This window comes from Ostrea edulis, chromosome 4, assembly GCF_947568905.1.
Source record: "Ostrea edulis chromosome 4, xbOstEdul1.1, whole genome shotgun sequence".
Classification (NCBI taxonomy): Eukaryota; Metazoa; Mollusca; class Bivalvia; order Ostreida; family Ostreidae; genus Ostrea; species Ostrea edulis.
Genome location: NC_079167.1, coordinates 52,090,447 through 52,109,684, shown reverse-complemented (window position 1 = coordinate 52,109,684; position 19,238 = coordinate 52,090,447). Strand labels below are relative to the sequence as shown.

The following is a 19,238-nucleotide window of genomic DNA, read 5'->3' as shown; positions in this document are numbered from 1 at the left end:
ATAAGCAATGTTAAAGTTTCCGAAAGACAGACAGGATAAAAACAATATGCTTTTGGTAATCGTACTTATACTCCAACTGCCCTTTCAAAAGATGAAATCCTTCAAAACCATGCTTCAGTTTCAGACACATTTAATATCTCAGTCAATGGGATGGATGAATGTGAGGTACCATACCTATACTGGATTCCTAAACTTTATAAAAACCCTTACAAAGATACATTACTATATCTAGTAAATGTTCTACCAAGCCCCTATCTTTGCTCTTCACAAAAATATTAACAGCTGTGAAGGAGAAACTTCAAACGTACTGTGCCACTACATATGCCAGAAGTGGTGTAAATCAAATGTGGATCCTAAAAAACTTTCAGAAAACTTGAAATTGCAAAGCTTTTCTCAAACCAACAACATCAAAACATATGACTTTTCAACACTTTACACGACCAGTCCTCACAATAAATTAAAGACATTTTTTGACATTATAGACAGAAGCTTCTTCAACAAAAATGGAAAACAAAAATATTCATATCTAGTGATTAGTCATCCAAAAAATTACTTTGTTAAACACTACTCTGATTCCACGCACAAGTACTCTGAAGCTGAAATTAAAAATATGCTGGAGTTCCTCATTGACAATATCTTCGTAGTCTTTGGTGATCAGGTCTTCCAACAGTCTGTTGGAATTCCCATGGGCACGAATTGTGTTCCTTTGTTAGCTGACCTGTTTTTATATTTATATGAAGCAGAATTTATTCAAAAACTTCTATGTGAGAAAAAAATCTCTTTCTGTGGCTTCAATGCGACATTTAGATATATCGAAGACATTTTATCTATTAACAATATTCATATGTCAATTCAATACATCCCTGTGAACTCAAATAAAAGACACTACAGAGTTGTCCACTTCTGCTTCATACTTATATATTTTATTGAAAATAGATATTAATGGCAAACTAACAACTCAACTTTAAGATAAACGGGATGATTTCAGCTTCTCCATCATCAACTTTCCATATATTTATGTAGCAATATTCCATTATCACCTGCATAATCATATGATGTTTATATCTCTCAAATGATTTGATATGCAAGAGCTTGTTCTGCATATGATCAGTTTTAAAATCAAGATAGGCTACTGACAAACAAGTTGATGGTGCAGGGATTTTAACAGTCTCGTTTGAAGTCAGCATTTTGCAAATTCTATGGTTGTTATAACAATCTAGTTTGCCAATGCAATCTATGATTGGGTCAAATACTGTCAGACTTGTTTCATATCAATTGTTAGGCCATTCTTGGCACACTAATTTTGACTATGGGTAGCTCCGTTTACTTGATCAAGATATAACACGTATATAGTGCGTGGACATGTATTTCTCCATTTTAAATCTCATCTACACTACTTCATATCGTTCTGAGATGTTTCATAAAATCCATAAAAACATGTAAATCATATTTTCTCAATTATATATAATCTCTCCTCAATTAATGCGATTGTATCAATGAATAGGCGGATCAAATGTCTAAAGTTAGGATGCTTTGATGGAGCTGTCCTCATACATTAGGTGCTAACTTCGGGATATTGATGCTTTGATAGAGCTGTCCTCATACATTAGGTGCTAACTTTGATAGAGCTGTCCTCATACATTAGGTTCTAACTTTGATAAAGCTGTCCTCATACATTAGGTGCTAACTTCGGGATATTTTTTGTCATGTTATGGATATAGATACTTAATCATAACACCAAACTTTTTGCTTCGCCATTAAACACAGTCACTCCAAAAGACATATTTTTTTAAGATTACTTTCTACTAAAACTGCCTTTTAAAGGTAAATTGAAAAGTTTTCAATACTAAAATATTTTTGAACATATCCTCCACTTTCTATCCATATCAGATTTCTTTGGTGTATCATTTCTTCTAAAAGATGTTACCCTATAAATTCTTATGTAAAACTTTGTTCCCCTATTGTGGTCCCAACCTAGCCCCTAATATCATGACCTGGGGATGCTTGCATATTAATATAAGTAATCATGGCCCTATTGTTCTTGAGAATGAAGATTTTTAAAAGATGTTTCTTATATATCTGCATGTAAAACTTTTGATCCCCTATTGTGACACCACCCTACCTCCAGAAGCCATAAGAACAAACTTGAATTTACACTATGTCAAGAGATATTCATGTGAATATCAACTTTTGTGGCCAAGGTGCATGTTAAAATTGTGGACACAACATATTCTATTAAACCCAAATCCAAGCATATTTGAGTCATTAAAGAGTAAACAGTCACAAGTTCCAGTATTTACAAGCGTTTTCCAGAATCAAGATATGAAGGTTTGTAAAAAGAAGTGAATGTAGGCTATGCTTGTCCACTTCTCTATAAAAAAAGCAAAAAAAAAGTATAGAATGCTCTTAAATTACAGCCAACAGCAACTACTGACATTTCTTAATTCTAGTGTTTATTTCATTAAAATTCAAAAGAAACTTTTCGGGGGGGGGGGGGGGGGGGGGGGGGGGGGGGGGGGGGGGGTGATTTTACATGAAATATACATATTAGGGAATTTTTCTTTGGAAACTCACTTTTGGCATGCGATTGTAGATAAGAAAACTATAAAGCACAGTGACATTCCCCAGGAATTACATTTATTTCGGGGATCTGGACCAAGTTACATGTAGTAATGTTATACCAAAGAACTTGTCCCGAAATTTTTGTCTTATTAAAATTTCACACCGTCTATTCTATATTTACAGTGTTTACAGTGTAAATATAGAATAGAGAGGGTCAATAGTGACGAGCCCCTATGGTTATACATAGGTCCCTGGTAACTTGGACATTAATTAAATTTATCTTTTAATTCTAAATATCTACATCGATTATTCCGTCAGCAATCATTATCAAAATTGTATTCGGAATTAGTCAATAGCCTGTAAAAATAAAGAAATATATCATTTTTATATGTCCTACACCCGGGCTACGGACCTTGTAGACAGTTACTGTCACTGTCAGTGTCGGTCGATCACAGCTGACTGAAGATACTATATTTACAAATCACAAGGCATGCTTTGATGTCAAAGAGGCATTGCAAATATGTGAACAGCGATCTTATTCTTATCTTCGTAATTGTTACCTTTTCTTTACTTTCCAATATGCGCAAGAACGTATTGCAGCATCCCTTTCTTCTTCATTATGATGTTGACATGTAATATATTCAATGTAACGCGAATTTTGATTGGTTCTATTAATGACACTCGGAACATCGCTAAAAAATGGCTCAGACTAATCACCGTAATAATAATAATGAATAAGTATATTTCGCCTTTTAGACCTGCCATTTTACTTTACCATCTAAACCTCAGAGGGTGTCCGAAGAAAATATAGATTACCCACAATTCAACAAATTATTATTTCCTGCATAGCAACAACTAAAACTATGGCAGATCAAGAGGAGAGGTATTTTTTACTTTATTAAGCGTTTTTTGTAGAGTAAACATACACCTCATTTGTTTACTTTCAAATACCATGAACTACACGAAAATCTGTGCTTAATTTTCTTCATTGTACATACGTCTGGTCTTTCATTTAAGTCAGATTTAATGCTGAATGTTTTATTTTTGTGGTAGCATTTCCAAACTTATAGTTATACTGTCTCCTAATTTCAACTGTCAGTGTATTTTTTCGATTTTACTTGATCATACATGGCATGATGACTATGGGTCATAGACTGAAAGGATATGAAAGTATAGTACATAATATTGAAAGGTGTGAAGTATATATTCAGTAGAACTTTTCAGTTCTGTAGGTCAGGTCTCCCAGAGACAGGGTTGATACACAAAAAATCCACAAACTTAAACGAAATCAATAACAACAAAAAGAAAAAAAAAGTTGAAGTCCTTCAGCAAACACTAAAATCCACCCAAAAATCAAAGTTGCAGGGGTGAAATTTATGCTATTATATATAAATCATTTTGAATATAACTCATAATGCCATTTTGGCATTTTCTTTTTCGGAATTTGTGTGTGTGTGCTGTTTTCTTCTATCAAAATAGCTAGATTAAGGTAATTCAAATAATTTGATAAAACTATACAGCTTTTTAAACCTGTGAGTGTGGTAATTCTAAATGACACCCCCACCCCACCACCCCATTTGAATATCAATGCTATATGTGCCTGTTTCCCCCTCTTCTGGTAATCCACATTGCATCCCTCTGCCACACACCAATAATGCTGGTTTCTAATTTCTGCATAAAACCAGTAAGTAAAAAAATAAATGAATGAAATTGTCTGATTGAAAATTATCTAAACCAGAAGCATTCTTTAAAAAAAAAAATGTAAAAAAAAATTGCCAAATCACGTGACTTAGGTAGGTTGTGAAACACATAATATGCATGGAACAGAATTAGAACTCAAAAATCCCCTATTGCTGTTCAATGCTGATGTTCAAGTTTTCATAGTTGAAGCCAGTGCAGGTAGTAGAAAGAACGCTTATTATCAGTTGTAAGACAAATCGTTAGGATTGAGAAAAATATTGCAGGGCTGACAGAAATGTAATTGTCTTCAGTCCTGTTGACTTACAAAATCACAATTTCAGCACATTCTGAACTGTCACTGATATTTATTTATGCATTTCTAATTTTCCTTTTAACATTATTTATTTGTCTTGAATGAAAAGACATTGACGTACTTTGTGATTTCAAAGAGGATGTTCCAAAAACTACTAGATGACTAATTGACCATGATTTTATAACAGAGAAATATACAGGGTTCAAAGTCACAACCGACCGGACGTGAATTTGGAAAACAAAATTGTTGAAACTCTAGATATTGATTCTGTCATTGACAAATATGAAAATCAAATCAAACACTTGAAATATAAGCGAGATTCATGGGGACACAAAAGACAAAAAATATGATAGTATTTTATTTAGAAACCGTAAGTTGCCATTTCGACGACCGACGGGGTCAACATTCTTTTGACACTTTGAAAGAGAATTTATAAACTAGTATAGGTTTCAATTTAAAAGAAAAAGTTTGAAATTTGCAATTCTTTCAATCATTTCTGGTGACGACCAGCAGGGCTTGAAGCTAACTTTTTATGTCACCAGTCTAGCCGGACTGATGGGGTATAATTTCAACCAGTCCGCAGAAAAAATTACCAGTCCAACAGAGTTTTCCAGATATAACAAGAGGTACTGTGAGCAATGCTCACTAAGAATACCCCCCGCTTACCCCAATCTCCCAAAGGGTGTTGGTAATAGGTATAAACTACCTCTTTTCTGAGTGTAAAAAACAAATGGCATGACAAACCTTGGGTATTCTCGTTTGTAGGGAGAAATGGATTATCTAGGAACACAGCCTCTCCATGCGATGAAAAAAGCCGTTAAAGAATTTAAATGGAAACCATATTGCTACTTCGATGTCCAGTGCAATTGACCTTTGACCTTTTGACCCCAAAATCGATAGGGAACATCTTCATCCCATGGGTAGTCCATATGTATGATATGGTGACTGTAGGTGGAAAGGATAACGCTTTAGAGCCTGGAAACCATATTGCTACTTCGATGTCTAGTGCGCTTGACCTTTGACCTTTTGACCCCAAAATCAATAGGGAACATCTTCATCCCATGGGTAGTCCATATATATGATATGGTGACGGTAGGTGGAAAGGATAATGCTTTAGAGCCCGGAAACCATTGCATCTACAGACGGACGGTCGGACAGACGGACAACCCGATTCCAATATACCCCTCCACAACTTGTTGCGGGGGGTATAATTAAACATATTTTGTTGATGTTATTAAAGTGAACTTTAACTCAATATGCCTCAGACAATATTGTAACACTTAAATGTGGGATTTATAATTACGAATCAGATTCGTCTGATATCTACAGATCGAAGCATGCCAAATGTGTGTATAGAATTTCATAAGTAAATTTTCCAAAATAATGCTTTAGAAAATTTACCAGTCCCATCGGACCGACTAAAACAAATGTCAGTCAGTCCGCCAGACTTTTAATCAGTCACAGACTGACGGGCATATGTTAATTTCGAACCCTGACCAGAAGTGACGGCGACAAACGATTTAACATGGTTGCACTATACAACTGAGAGATCTATCATCCCTGAAAGTTTCATTTGTTTATCTTTAGTTGTTTTTGAGATTACCCCTGTACTAAATGACATTTTAAAAAACGGAAATCGGATATATCTCACGAACGGAAGTGAATATTGAAAATTTTTTAAAACTCACTTAAGGGTATCACAGTTTTCTATAATCCAGCGCGCGAGCTAGTGTAAATGGCAAGAGAATCCATCAAGCTACATGTATCACTGAGAAATCGCGTTGACAGAATTTGAATATTTTTCAACCACTTCATGTTTACACCGGACAAACATATACAGAACATTTGAAACATGGATTTTTGGTAATCTATAATCCCTGCAAGTTTCAAGTGTCTATCTATACTCGTTCCTGAGAAATTAAGGAAACAATGTCTAAATTTGTCCACATATACACCATATCTCATTACCGGAAGTAAATTTCACAAAAATATTTCATGTTACTCTAGACATTTATAGTCTATATGAAATATATAAAATTCAACTCATTAACTTGTTTTGTGACCGAGATTTATGGCACTGAAAAATGAGAAAATGAAAGGTATTTTTTATATAACTGGAAGTTGGAGTTTCAACTTCCAATGGGGTCAACATTTTTGGAGACTTCGAAAGAGACCTTATAAACTGGTATAGGTTTCAATTTGAAAGAAATAGTTAGAAATTTTCGATTCTTTTAATCAATCAATTCCAGTGATGACTGGAATTGACGGCAACAAAAATATTATGTGCATGCACTATAGAATTGGGAGATCTATTATCCCTGAAAGTTTCATTTGATTATCTTTAGTCATTTTCGAGATTACCCCTGGATAAAATGACTTTCAAAAAACAGGAAATCGGACATATCTCATGAACGGAAGTGAATTTTTAAAAAATGGGGAAAAAAAAAACCATCTAGAGATATGACCATTATCCATAATCTGTGAAAGTTTCAAGAAAATCCATCAAACCGTCTCTGTGAAATCGCGTGTCACGAAAAGGGGGGGAAAATAATAAATAAATGGTACAATCACTATAAGGTGTACCGTCTGGAAAGGAAGACCTTAATGAAAACAAAGTGTTTTTTGTCATTTGAAATTTTTTTTATGACAGTGGGATAATCTCATCAAAATAGGATATCTGTTTGCACACTTGATATATAAGAACATGTCTGTTTAGCGAGAGGATACGTATTTTTAAAAGTTCATTTTCACTTTGATGCTCATCCACAAAGTTGTCCATTTGTGAAAAAAAGAAGAAGAAAAAAACCACAATGTTTATGTGAGATTTCAAAGTGCTAACAACTGAAATACATATATATGTCATCTAACTATCTTGCATGAGAATAACTCTAAATATTTCAGTTCATCATTCTTTGTACCAGATACCAAGTGACTTGCACATAATTTTTTTTTTTATTATTTTTGGATTTCCATGTCATTGTCATACCTCTGTATATTGTCGTTCTTATAAACAGAGGTTAATTAAATCATCTCGGGGATCATTGAACTTTTTACAATTTTTCAAGAAATGAACTTTCATGATTTGCAAATTAAGCTATGTGCTGTACAGCCTTCAAAGAAAACATTTATTTATCTGTAGTCAAGCTAGGGGCATGACTTATCCCCACGTCAATTAAATTTGGGAAAATAGATGGATTTTTAATTTTTAGTTTTTGAGTCAATTTTCTAGCTAAACTATTTCTATTTCTCTAAATTACCCCACCACCCCTTTTTAAAAAAAATAAAATAGTTTATACACATAATTTTGCAAAATTATGGATTTCAGCCACCAAGTAAAAACATGACTTGTGTCAATCATTTTCCAAAAATAAGGAATCTGATTATGTCCCTGATTGTTCATGTAAATTATAAAGTTGACCGATTTTTATTATAACAGTGACTCTTCAAATAGTATTTTTAATGTTGATCTTTTCTTCTTCAAAAGTCTGCTCAATTTTTTGCTCAGAAGCCTTGTGTGTGTGTGTATTTGAACAAATGCAATGTTTAAATACCAATGTACATGGAAGTACAGAGAAAATAAAAACTTCTCTTTCAAATAAAGCACAAACTACAACCGAATTGATGTATCACAGTCCAAATGAAATGATATAATCCTAGTGAAAAAAAACCCCAACATCTGGCTAGAATTGGCAATACAATTCTGATATTTAATTATACATACCCACATGCCATAAAAGCTGTGATACTTCATATGGTGCTATTTTAGTTACATGTAGCTTCAAACGATTTTAAGTAGAAAGTATGAATACATGCAGTTAGGGATGGTCAATCTAGAGTCTTAACATACGGGGGAGTAATAAGATTTTTTTTTAAAAAGGTTATATATAGTGTATATATTTTTTATGCAAATTAAATGTATATTTGCATATGTTTTATAGACCACCATCAGGGCAGGATAAGGAAACCTTGGGAGATGTTGTCTCAGAAGCAACTGTAAAAGCTCTCCAAGAGGTCAGTCAATTATTAAACTTGAGTTACATCAAAAGTGGCTTTAAACTAGAGAGTGCCCAGAGAGCATATATTCCCCAACCAGGGAAAAGGCCTTACCATCCAGAAATATTGATAAAAATGGTTGGAATTGCATGAACTGTCTTTCTTGTACATTTAGTCAGATGCTCTTAGAGCAGCCTAGTGAGCTGCCAAGGCTAATGTCTAGCAGTTAGTTGATTTCAATACCAATGTCAATACAAGTTATCAATGTAATACACGAGGGCATGAATTTTGATGCATCACGCCAGCATACTTCGTGAAGTCATTGCAGTTCATACCCTCATGTATTTTCAAAAAATGAAATTTATTTCTTATTCTTATATCTACATTCTACTTTCATTTCTGTTGGAATCTCCAGCCATTAAAATAGACATAGTCACTACAGAACTTCATAGAAAAAGTATGTAGGCACTGTACATGCCACATTTTTTGCTTGATTAATTGATTTGATACTTCACATGTAGCTTTGTTATGAAGAAAGGAAGAATCCTATGATTTTGGGGTCAAAGTTCAAGGTCACTATGAGACTTCATAGAAAAAAAATTTGTAGACACTCTACAGGCCACATTTTTTGATTGATTTATTTCATACTTCACATATAGCTTTGTTATCAAGAGAGGAAGAATCCTATAGAATTTGGGATCTAAAAGTGAAGGTCACTAACTTCATAGAGAAAGCTTGTAGAGACTCATTGTGAGGGGATATAGCCAGCCCTATGGAGCTCTTGTTTGTTTGAATGTTTGCATCGTATAATGATCGTTGTAGTTTGATTCTGGAGAAATGGAGACTGGTAAAGAAGCTGCCCCATCATCATCCAGACCTCCCTCAGGAAAACCATCCTCCAGGCCCCCCTCAGCCAGGCCAGGTAAGATAAACCTGTTCACTGGTCACTTGATTAGACTACTGAAGATAAATTGAATATGTGCTTTATATGAGATATGAGGTGTTAAATGAACCATTGAATAAAATTTTAGTGTAATGAACCACCTCAAATCATTAGCATGTTTTTCAAACAACAAATTTGATACATGTATTACAAAGTAATTTGTGATTTCATTTATTATTGCATGTACATTATGTAATTCACAATTTCAAATCTTATTTAATTTTATTAGTACAGATTAATAACTTGTTCATATTACAATACTTAGTCACAATGCATTGATGTTTAAATTCTATATACATCACAGCACTATTACCTAAGCAGAGTACTGCATGTAAATGGACCAAGTCGCTATATGATTTGAACGTTAATGAATTCATACCCAATGATCATCTTCACTAACCAAGGGATTTTCATCTGCTCTACTTCCCACAAACCCTTTGTTGATATGAAAAGATGGTCACATGTGGCATCCTCTTATACGCATTTAAAGAACAATAATCTGGAAACGATGCAGTAGCTGATAAAATAAAAGTTTTCATAACATTGCAGTGAAACAACAATGGTTCTGTACATTCAATTTAAAAACATCAAACAATTATTAGGAATTGAAAATCTTAGTGAATTACACTTTATATACTCTTAAATTTACGTCGATTTTAGCCAGTTTATTCAAGTGATTGATGCACTTCTTACATACATTTCTACATTGAGTGTGGTTTGCATTGTAAAATTGCAACACGCTGTTTTGAGGATGAACTGTATGACAGGATATAGTTCTTTGTTTCTTTGGTTAAATTAACTTGTACATTTTACAGATATGTTCTGAAGACAGAGACTCATTATTCTCTAAGATAGCCATAAATCATTTTGTAAACTTAACATTTCATTATTTATATTCTTAACTTTATACATAGGTTCCAAAGCTGGATCCAGGCCTACTTCAGCCAAACCTAGTTCTCGTCCAACTTCTGCAAGGTCTCCCAAACCTGAGACTGACAATAAAGCACCCTCCCAGGCAGGAAGTAGACCTCCCTCTGCAGGTTCAAAGAAAGGGTCTAGGCCACCTAGTGCTACTGAAAAGAAAGGATCTAGACCTTCCAGTGCTGTTGAGAAAAAAGACTCCAGACCGCCAAGTGCTACTAAAGGTATCAAATAACCAGCCATTGACAGATAAGCTTAAACACTGAATCATTTTTACTTACTTCATTATTTTCATGTCCCTTTGACTAAAGTAGGGGGCATATTATTATTTATTTGCCCTGTGCATCCATCCCACTCAGGGTACATGACTTTTCTGACTTAAACTACACCTATGTTTTCAAGTTATAACTCTAATATTCAAATGGACATATAGTAAGGTTGCACACTTTGTCAGAATTTAGATTTTTTTCCCACTAATTTAGTGTATTGGTTTTTCTTCTTCTAAAATATTTACTAGTTCAAGTGAAAATGTACTTTAATGAATTATTACTGAAATGTTGGATGTAGGAAAGTATATGCAGTTTGTTCACACAGTTGCCGATATGCTTGAAGTGATTTTTTTCACAAACATTTGTTAAAATTTGCTCAAATGATTGTAACCACACTGTTGTTCATAAGATCACATCCAGTTGTTAGCAAAAGGTAGTACAGTATACCCTTAAAACCCCCTGTGTCTGATTGTCAATAGAAGGTTGTGAAAGCATAGCAGGGTTATGTTATGAGTACATTTTACCCCCCCCCCCCCCTCCCCCCCTTGTGTCTGATTGTCAATAGAAGGTTGTGAAAGCACAGCAGGGTTATGTTATGAGTACATTTGTTAGAGATTCCATTATCTGTCTATTGATAGGCATCAAATAATCATTGGATTTGTGAAGGCAGTGGAGAAGTAGATTAAAGTGATATCACAGTCTAATATTGTATTATATATTGATCTGGTGTTTGTTAAAGCACTGTGTTTTTATCCACAGCAGATGTTTCTACTAGATTATATTTCCCCAGCTGTGTCCTTGAAATGTGTACTTTCAAATGTGCATTTTTTTTAAATTAGCAAGTTTTGAAGGGAGCTTTCTGGTAAATTGGTAAATGGTCATTAAAATTTGAAACAATCAGTGAAATTGATTTTAAGATATAAGTTTGTTCCACAAAGCCCACCCACCCCCTCCCCCAGTTAACTGCAATTGAAATAATAGTGCAATACTGAACACTAAAAAATGAACAACTCACATATCACTTTCTAACCAAAGCAAATAAATCGAAGAACTACACTTGTGAATTATTTGAATTACACCTGTAGGTGAAATTACTAGCAATAATATTTATCTTGTTTGATTGAAATTATGCAATGATGAGACTGCTATTGGTAGACAGCTTGTTTTGCATGTAAAAAAACCCACTTGTATTGCCCTCAGGATGACAGGTCCTATTATTATGTTCCAAATGGCTTTTTGTTGATACATCAGACAATTGAATGCTGTCAAACAAATGAAAACAAAAACAAAACAAAAACCAACAACAATAATGATGATCCACTCTTGGAATTTAATTGAAATTCAAACTATTTGAGACCCACATAACAAAATGTAAAAAAAAAAAAAAAAAAAGTAGCAGTAAAAAAATTGTATTCCCATTCAGATTAATATATATTTTATGAAATAAATTTTAGATAACAGACCACCATCTGCTGCAAAAGATGAAGAAATGGGTATGTGTTGTATGTTTCTGGAAGATGTGTTAGTACATAATTAATTACTGGTCCTTTTCAGTGTACTTGATTTGTAGACAAAGCCAACAGAATGTAAATTCTAAGTGTATTTATTTTCAGGTCTTCCAGACGACGATGGTGCACAGGAAATTGATTTTGGTAATGATGAATTAGGATTTCAGATATTTAAAAATTAAAATTTGATTGAAACATCTCAAGGATTTCATGATATGATATAGTATTACTGATCAACAAGTGATGGATCATTTCAGGAGAGATGCCACCTATAGACAGTGGTGACTTTGGGGGAGATGGTGGTGGTGATGAGCCACCCCAGGAACCAGAAGAGCCACCTCAGCCACTACCACAAGATCTGCTGCCACATCCTGGCCCTGATGGTGGGGATGGAGGGGGAGACAGTGGAGATGATGATGAGGAGATGGATGATGAGGAAGGGGTAGAGTCTGATGCAGGAAGTGAAGCAGATACAGACATGGTGGTTCTTGACCCAGATCACGTAAGTCAATGACACTTGAGTACTGTATACTTCTGTTCTTCTGTTGTACAGCACTAAAACAGTTTCAGCAAATTTATCTCTATGGAGATGTAAAATTCTGTATTTCAGCCCCTCATGAAAAGATTCCAAAATGCTTTGAAAGCTCATCTGACGACACAAAATGAGAAAGTTTCACTGGAACTTCGAGAGCTGACTGAGGCCTTGAGGAATCGGAAGAAGGAGCGAGAAGACTTGGGTGTAGACTTGTATGGAATTCAGCAGGAATTGGCCAGATTTCAAATGCTGCTGGAGAAACACCATGATGAATTTGCAAACCTGAACCAAGGTCGTCAGCAAGAGGAAGCTCAGTTAGAGGACGTGAGGAATACCTACAAAGAAAATCAGCTTGTTGTCAACAAGGAGAAAAAGAAATGTAAACTTCTAGATGATGTTTATAATGAGATAATTTGGTATCACAATGATATGTATGGGTTTGGAGTGGAAATCCTAAAGGTGAAAAGTAATGTTTCTTTGTAGGTGCTGAACTTCAGGGAGAAGTAGAAAATCTAGCATTACGTCTCTTCTACATGCAGAATGCGAAGGAAGATGTCAGGTCAGACATTGCCATTATGCGAAGAGCAGCTGAGAAAGCGGACACAGAGGTTTCCAAGTCTGAAATAGAAAAACAAAAACAGGACCTTTTTGTGGATAGACTTGTAGAAAGAGTTGATAAATTAAAAGAAGAAATAGCTATGTTTGAAGCTCAGATTGCAGCGCAAACTGAAGAAACAAAAGCAGCCAAGGAGGCATTGATGGAAGCACATATGGAAATAGAGGTAAGTTCAAAATGGTGAATTTATTGTAGATCATTTGTTAAAGAAGAAAGGAATTCTAAGAGGATAAACATGTTGCATGTAATACTGTTTACTCTTCACATTTCCAGGCAATCCATTTAGAAAAGAAACAGTTGTTTCAGCAGTGGAATAGCTCTTTGATTGGTATGAGAAGGAGAGATGAGGCTCATTCAGCCATGCAAGAAGCGTTAAAGTGAGTCTTCAACAAATTTGTGTTGAATTCTACTGTACTGTGTAGGAGTGTATGGTCACCATTTTTTGAGTATGGATTTTTTTCTTTCCACTATACCTTTGCAGTTGTGTGAATCTGTGCAAGGCAGTATTTTCAGATTATTCCCCTTTAGCATACAACTGCAACATATTTCACAAATGCACCCTCCCCAAATATGTATTTTAGTTTGTGAATAACCATGTACTAGATTCTTTTTTCAATTCTAGCACCCAGGAACAAAAGGTGTTGTCACTAGAAACTGAAATTGAAGGATACAAGAAATCAATTTTCAAGGAACAAGAACAGAATGAGAAACTAACCCTCATTTTGAATAAGACAGAGAGAGATATAGAAACTGTAAAGAAACAGCTGAACCAGTGTCAAGCCAAGCATGATGCTCTAAAGGCTGAGTATGCTACCTACACCAGAATGTTACATGAGACGGAACAGGCACTCAACCGTGCTGTCACTGTGAGTACCGAATTCTATAAAGTGGTAAACATGTTCATGGGTATGATCTGTTACATATATTGCATAAGCATATATTTTCCTCAAAGAAAGAGCTCTTGCATCTGAATGATCAAATAATTTATGAAAGAAAATAAGGTATGAAAAAATACATCATAAAAAGTGGAGAAATCTGGCCATCTTAAAAAAATGCTTATCTACAAATATATTACAGTAAAATGTGCTGTATCAATATGGTTGACTTGACTGATCAATCAATATTCTTTTTTACAGGATAAAACTCTTAGACTAAATGAGTTGAATGCCCTGAGAAAACAGATAGAAAGAGAATACCTAGAAAAAGTAGAACTGGAAGATCAAATAATGGAAAAGATGAGAAGTCAACTGACAATGGACAAGGCTGCACAATATACCAAAAAACTAACTGGCAAGCAGAGAGACCTAACCAAGAGTCTAGTAAGTGCAAACCACTGTGGTTTGTTGAACAGAAAATGACTTGCCTTGCTTTATAGCACAAGTACTTAATAATTCATTTTTTTTTTATTCCAGGAAACACAAATGGCAGAGGTGGAAAATACAATCTCGAGAGACTCTTTAGAAATCTCCAATGTTCAAACTCGTATTGAAAGATTGGGAAAAATAATGGACCAGTTAGATGAAGAAATTGCCCAGAAGAATGAAATCATCAGTCGCAGTGAACAAGAGATAGTGAAGAGAAATGCCATTATTGAGAGGAAGCAGAATATCATTGATCAATACAATAAAAAGCTGGAGGTCCTCATCAGCAAAGCTGGGGTATGCTTTATAATCTTTTGTACTGTATACTGCTAGGTTGTATTAACACTGTCCATCATAGTCCTCCTACTGCAGCTAAATTGCATATCAAAATGTCATTGCTTCAGATTTTTAACTTTATTTTACAATTTGCAGGGTGTTGAGCTGGGTCCTTTGGAGATCACCATCAACTCGCTCCAGAAGTCTATTGAAGCTCGACAGCAGGAGATTGCTGAGCTTCAGCAGATGTGGCTCAGACAACAGAGTGAGCTTGTACAACTCACCAAGGACAAAGAGACACAATCAGTGGATGTCCGCAAGCTCAAGAAACAACTCACCATTCTCTCTCAGAAGAAGATCAGAACAGAAAGTAAGAATATCATAATGTCTAAAACACATGACAGTAGATGTGATGTTTCATTATTTCTACAAGCAATACATATAATTGAATGGTAGGTTATCAGAAACAAAGCAAAGAATGATTTTTATAAATTCTACTTGCAAACCTCTTTGTTGTCAGATATCAAATAAAAATGATATCGTTTTCTTCAGGTGAAATAGATGAGCAGAGACGAGAGACTTATGATATAGAAAGAAGCACTAGTAATATGCAAAATGATATGATCAAACTGAACACTCTTCTAAACAAGGAGAAGGGAGTCCATGAGAATCTTCATCAGGACAACATTCTCCTCGAAAATGATTTCATCATGGCTCTCAGGGTTAGTTTTAATTCCTTTAAAAATCATACTTATCATATTAAGAAACCTATACTGGTAGACAATACTTACCTATTGTTACCATTTGCAAATTTTTTGGTGTTACCATTTCTCACAAATGGTTGAAATTGTTTGATTTAAAATGGATGCAACAACAAAATGCACCTTATATCTAATTGTGCTCCTTTTGGCAAATGCAGTTGTGAACTTGCAATTCTACATTAATCATCTTAAACATTTGAGAAAATGTCACATACATTGATTTTTTATATGCCTGTCGAAGACGGGACATATTATGGTGTGGTGTTGTCCGTCTGTCTGTACCTTGTGGGCAGACCGAACTGTAAGCTCCAGGATTTTACAACTTGGTACATTTGATCACCTTGATGAGAGGAAGATGCCTATTGTTTTTCAAGTTAAGAGGTCACAGGTCAAGGTCGTAGTATCACTTGGTAGGAAAACCTAGTAGAAAAACCTTGTGGGCAGAATACAAACCAAACCGTAAGCTCCAGGATATTACAACTTGATATATTTGATCACCATGATGAGAGAAAGATGACTATTGTTTTTCAAGGTCAGAAGTCAAAGGCCAAGGTCGTAGTATTACTTAGTAGGAAAACCTTGTTGGCAGAATACAAACCGAACCGTAAACTCCAGGATATCGCAACTTGGTACATTTGATCACCATGATGAGAGGAAGATGCCTATTGTTTTTCAAGGTTGGAGGTCACAGGTCAAAGTTGCAGTATCATTTAGTAGGAAAACCATGTAGGCAGGATACAAACCAAACCGTTAGCTCCAGGATATTACAACTTGGTACATTTGATCACCATGATGAGAGGAAGATGCCTATTATTTTTCAAGGTCAAGGTCGCAGTATCACTTAGTAGGAAAACCTTGTAGGCAGATCAGACTGTGGGGCTAGGACCGTCAAAACTTGGTACACATACACTTTATGCCAAGTGGAGGATGCCTATTGTTTTTCAAGGTCAAAGGTCAAGGTTGTAGTAGCTGGATACAGACCGAATCGTTGGGGCTAGGACCATCAAACTTTGTACACATACATCTTATACCAAGTGAAAATTTACATAAAGAGTACATGATTTGTCTGTTTTTACGATGCAAAGAAAGTATGTTACATCCTGATGATTGCTGATACTACTTGAAGAAAAGGTCTACAAATCATGGTATAAGAAAAACACCTTATATTAGCTATTCACGGGCATATTATGTACCATTGGTGATACTCTTGTTTATGAGAACACTTATGCCTGATTAAAAAAATACTACAGACTACATTTATGTAAAAGAGCCAGTGCCTTCCTTTTTTTTCTGACTGGGAAGGTACAGAACTGCAGCCAGTAGAATTAGTGACCTACATAGAATTTGTGACCATAAGTCACTTTTGCAGATGATGAAATCTGGAATGCACCTAGTATATTGTTGTTTGCTGCACTTTGTGCTATATAAACAAAGCAGCAGTACATAAGACAAAATCTTCATTTAGTATGACAAGAGATGATATCAATCATCGCAACATTGATAAATCTTTCGCTAATGTCATTCATGTGGCTTAAATGCAAACCATTTCAGACAGGATAGACTATTTTGACGATCAAATTGAAATACTGCACAACATATTTAGCACTTATTTAATAAAGATGAGAATGAGTTCCATTGAGGGTTTTTGTACCAAATTTTTACAGGAAGCAGAAAAGGAATCTATAGAATTACAGTCCAATTTAGATGGAATTAAAGAAGAGAAAGAGAGACTCTTGAACAGTTTGGTAGAGGCTGAGTGAGTGGGTTTTTTTCAGTCTTCACTGATTATTTGTTCCTCTTCAGTTGTAGTCGTACCACTGCACTGCAATTTTTAATTGTATTTAGGCGTCAAATCATGTTATGGGAGAAGAAAACTCAACTTGCTCGTGAGACAAGGGCTGCTGTCGACTCGGAAGTTGGACAGGGTGAGATCAAGGCCATGAATGCAGAAATTCACAGGATGCAGGTCAGGTACACCCAGCTGATGAAACAGCAAGAGAAAATGATCCAGGAAATGGAGAAGGCTGTGTCTAGGTATGTTGTATATTCTTGGTTTTAAAATCATATGTGCATGTATTTCACTAATGATAACACGTGAATACTGCAGAACCTTAAGAAGTGTATATGAATTTGTTTCAGCATATTCATTTTAATTACCAGATATTGACTGGGAATTTTTTTTTATGTATTTGAGATTCTGTTTTTCAGGAGGGATACCATTGTCACTAGAGGAGATGCTCAACAGAAGATAAATAAGAAAGTCCTAACAAAGGGAACATTTGAAAGACAAATGGGAGAGCTGAGGAAGAAAATCAAAGTCACAATACAGGTCAGACATGATGAACTACACTGAGAATTATTCTTAAAGCTGTTTATGTAGCTCTTTATCATTTCTAATCTGTTTAGAATGACTGAATATTCCCACAACTTTCATTTCGATATTTACTGATTATACAATTGAAAAGAAAGATGATTTTCAAGTTTTGTTTTACAGGAGGCAAATGGATGTGATAATGACATTCAGGAACTGCGTGGCCACCAGGTAGAGCTAAGTCAGCAATTAGAGGACAGACAGGTCCACGTCCAGCACCTCCAGGGTCAGTCAGACACACTGGATGGGGACATTGAGAGATTGTTTGAGCAGAAGCAGAAGGTAAATTAGTGGCTCAATGAAGCTCTATTTCAGCATTCTTTATTGAAAACAAAACTTGTAAAATAACAAATAGTAAATAAATTTTACATTTGTACACTTTTTTGATACAGAATATGACTGATTTGCTGGGTAAACAGCAAAAATCCAAGTACTTTCAACAAGCTAAAGATGGTAAATATGCGATGCTGTGCAAGTCAGAGTCTTCTTTGGAAAATGAGAGCACAAAGCAGGTGGACCGAATGCAGCTATGAGTGCTATTGTAGATCGCCTGAACCAGGAGTTTCCTCATGTTCAGCCAGCCCTGCGCCGAGTTACCTTGGCTCTGGCAACAAGGACCGAACAGTCGCAAGACTAGATGTCTACAACTTGCTCTCAAATAACAATAATAAAGCTTGTTCGAGTATCAATGAACATCCGTCAAAAAAAAATTTGTAGATGTTTTTAATTTACATTCCACATTTAAAGCTATTGTGAAATTGTTTTTTGGATTTTTTTTTTTTACAATTTGTGTAGTTATTATGTATTGAAGTATTGTCACTGTTTTATCATATTGTATTAAAATAATAATCTGATCTCCTTTTTTTGAATGATTATTCAATATATACATTTTCACCTCAGTCTGCGGTTGATCTCACAACCTGTAGAAACAAACTTCCCAATAGCATGTGACCATCTAGACAAGTTAAAGTAAATTGCTTTTGATGATGGTGGAATTCTTGGCACAAAGAGGTAAAGACAGAAACAGCATTTGTGTACTATTACACTAGTAGAAGGCCAATCTCTAAAGCTTACAAAAGCGTGAAACGATTATATAAATCGAAATTGGGATAGGATAGACAAGGAATCT

The 19,238-nt window shown here is 35.0% G+C and overlaps 2 protein-coding genes across 3 annotated transcripts in view; one reads left to right on the top strand and one right to left on the bottom strand.

Moving 5' to 3' along the window:
- The window catches only part of LOC125668205 (TBC1 domain family member 16-like), a 43,124-nt gene extending 39,902 nt beyond the window's left edge, over positions 1 to 3,222 (bottom strand). The window contains exon 1 of one of the 2 annotated variants that reach the window (XM_048902039.2): positions 3,123 to 3,222. The gene's annotated coding sequence lies outside the window, so the exon portion shown is untranslated. The remainder of the gene's footprint in view (positions 1 to 3,122) is intronic. The other variant, XM_048902040.2, reaches the window with a different exon arrangement.
- A 148-nt stretch (positions 3,223 to 3,370) lies between these two features.
- On the top strand, positions 3,371 to 18,963 carry LOC125670747 (coiled-coil domain-containing protein 40-like). The gene is given in 21 exon segments (XM_048906098.2): positions 3,371 to 3,445; positions 8,494 to 8,566; positions 9,371 to 9,470; positions 10,406 to 10,636; positions 12,136 to 12,174; positions 12,295 to 12,333; positions 12,447 to 12,691; positions 12,800 to 13,103; positions 13,208 to 13,506; positions 13,614 to 13,717; positions 13,963 to 14,206; positions 14,477 to 14,659; positions 14,753 to 14,998; positions 15,134 to 15,347; positions 15,530 to 15,699; positions 17,403 to 17,494; positions 17,584 to 17,772; positions 17,947 to 18,067; positions 18,233 to 18,391; positions 18,502 to 18,634; positions 18,637 to 18,963. Coding segments are annotated over 21 exon segments (3,315 nt in total). The 5' UTR covers positions 3,371 to 3,425; the 3' UTR covers positions 18,747 to 18,963.
- Positions 18,964 to 19,238: the final 275 nt, after the last annotated feature.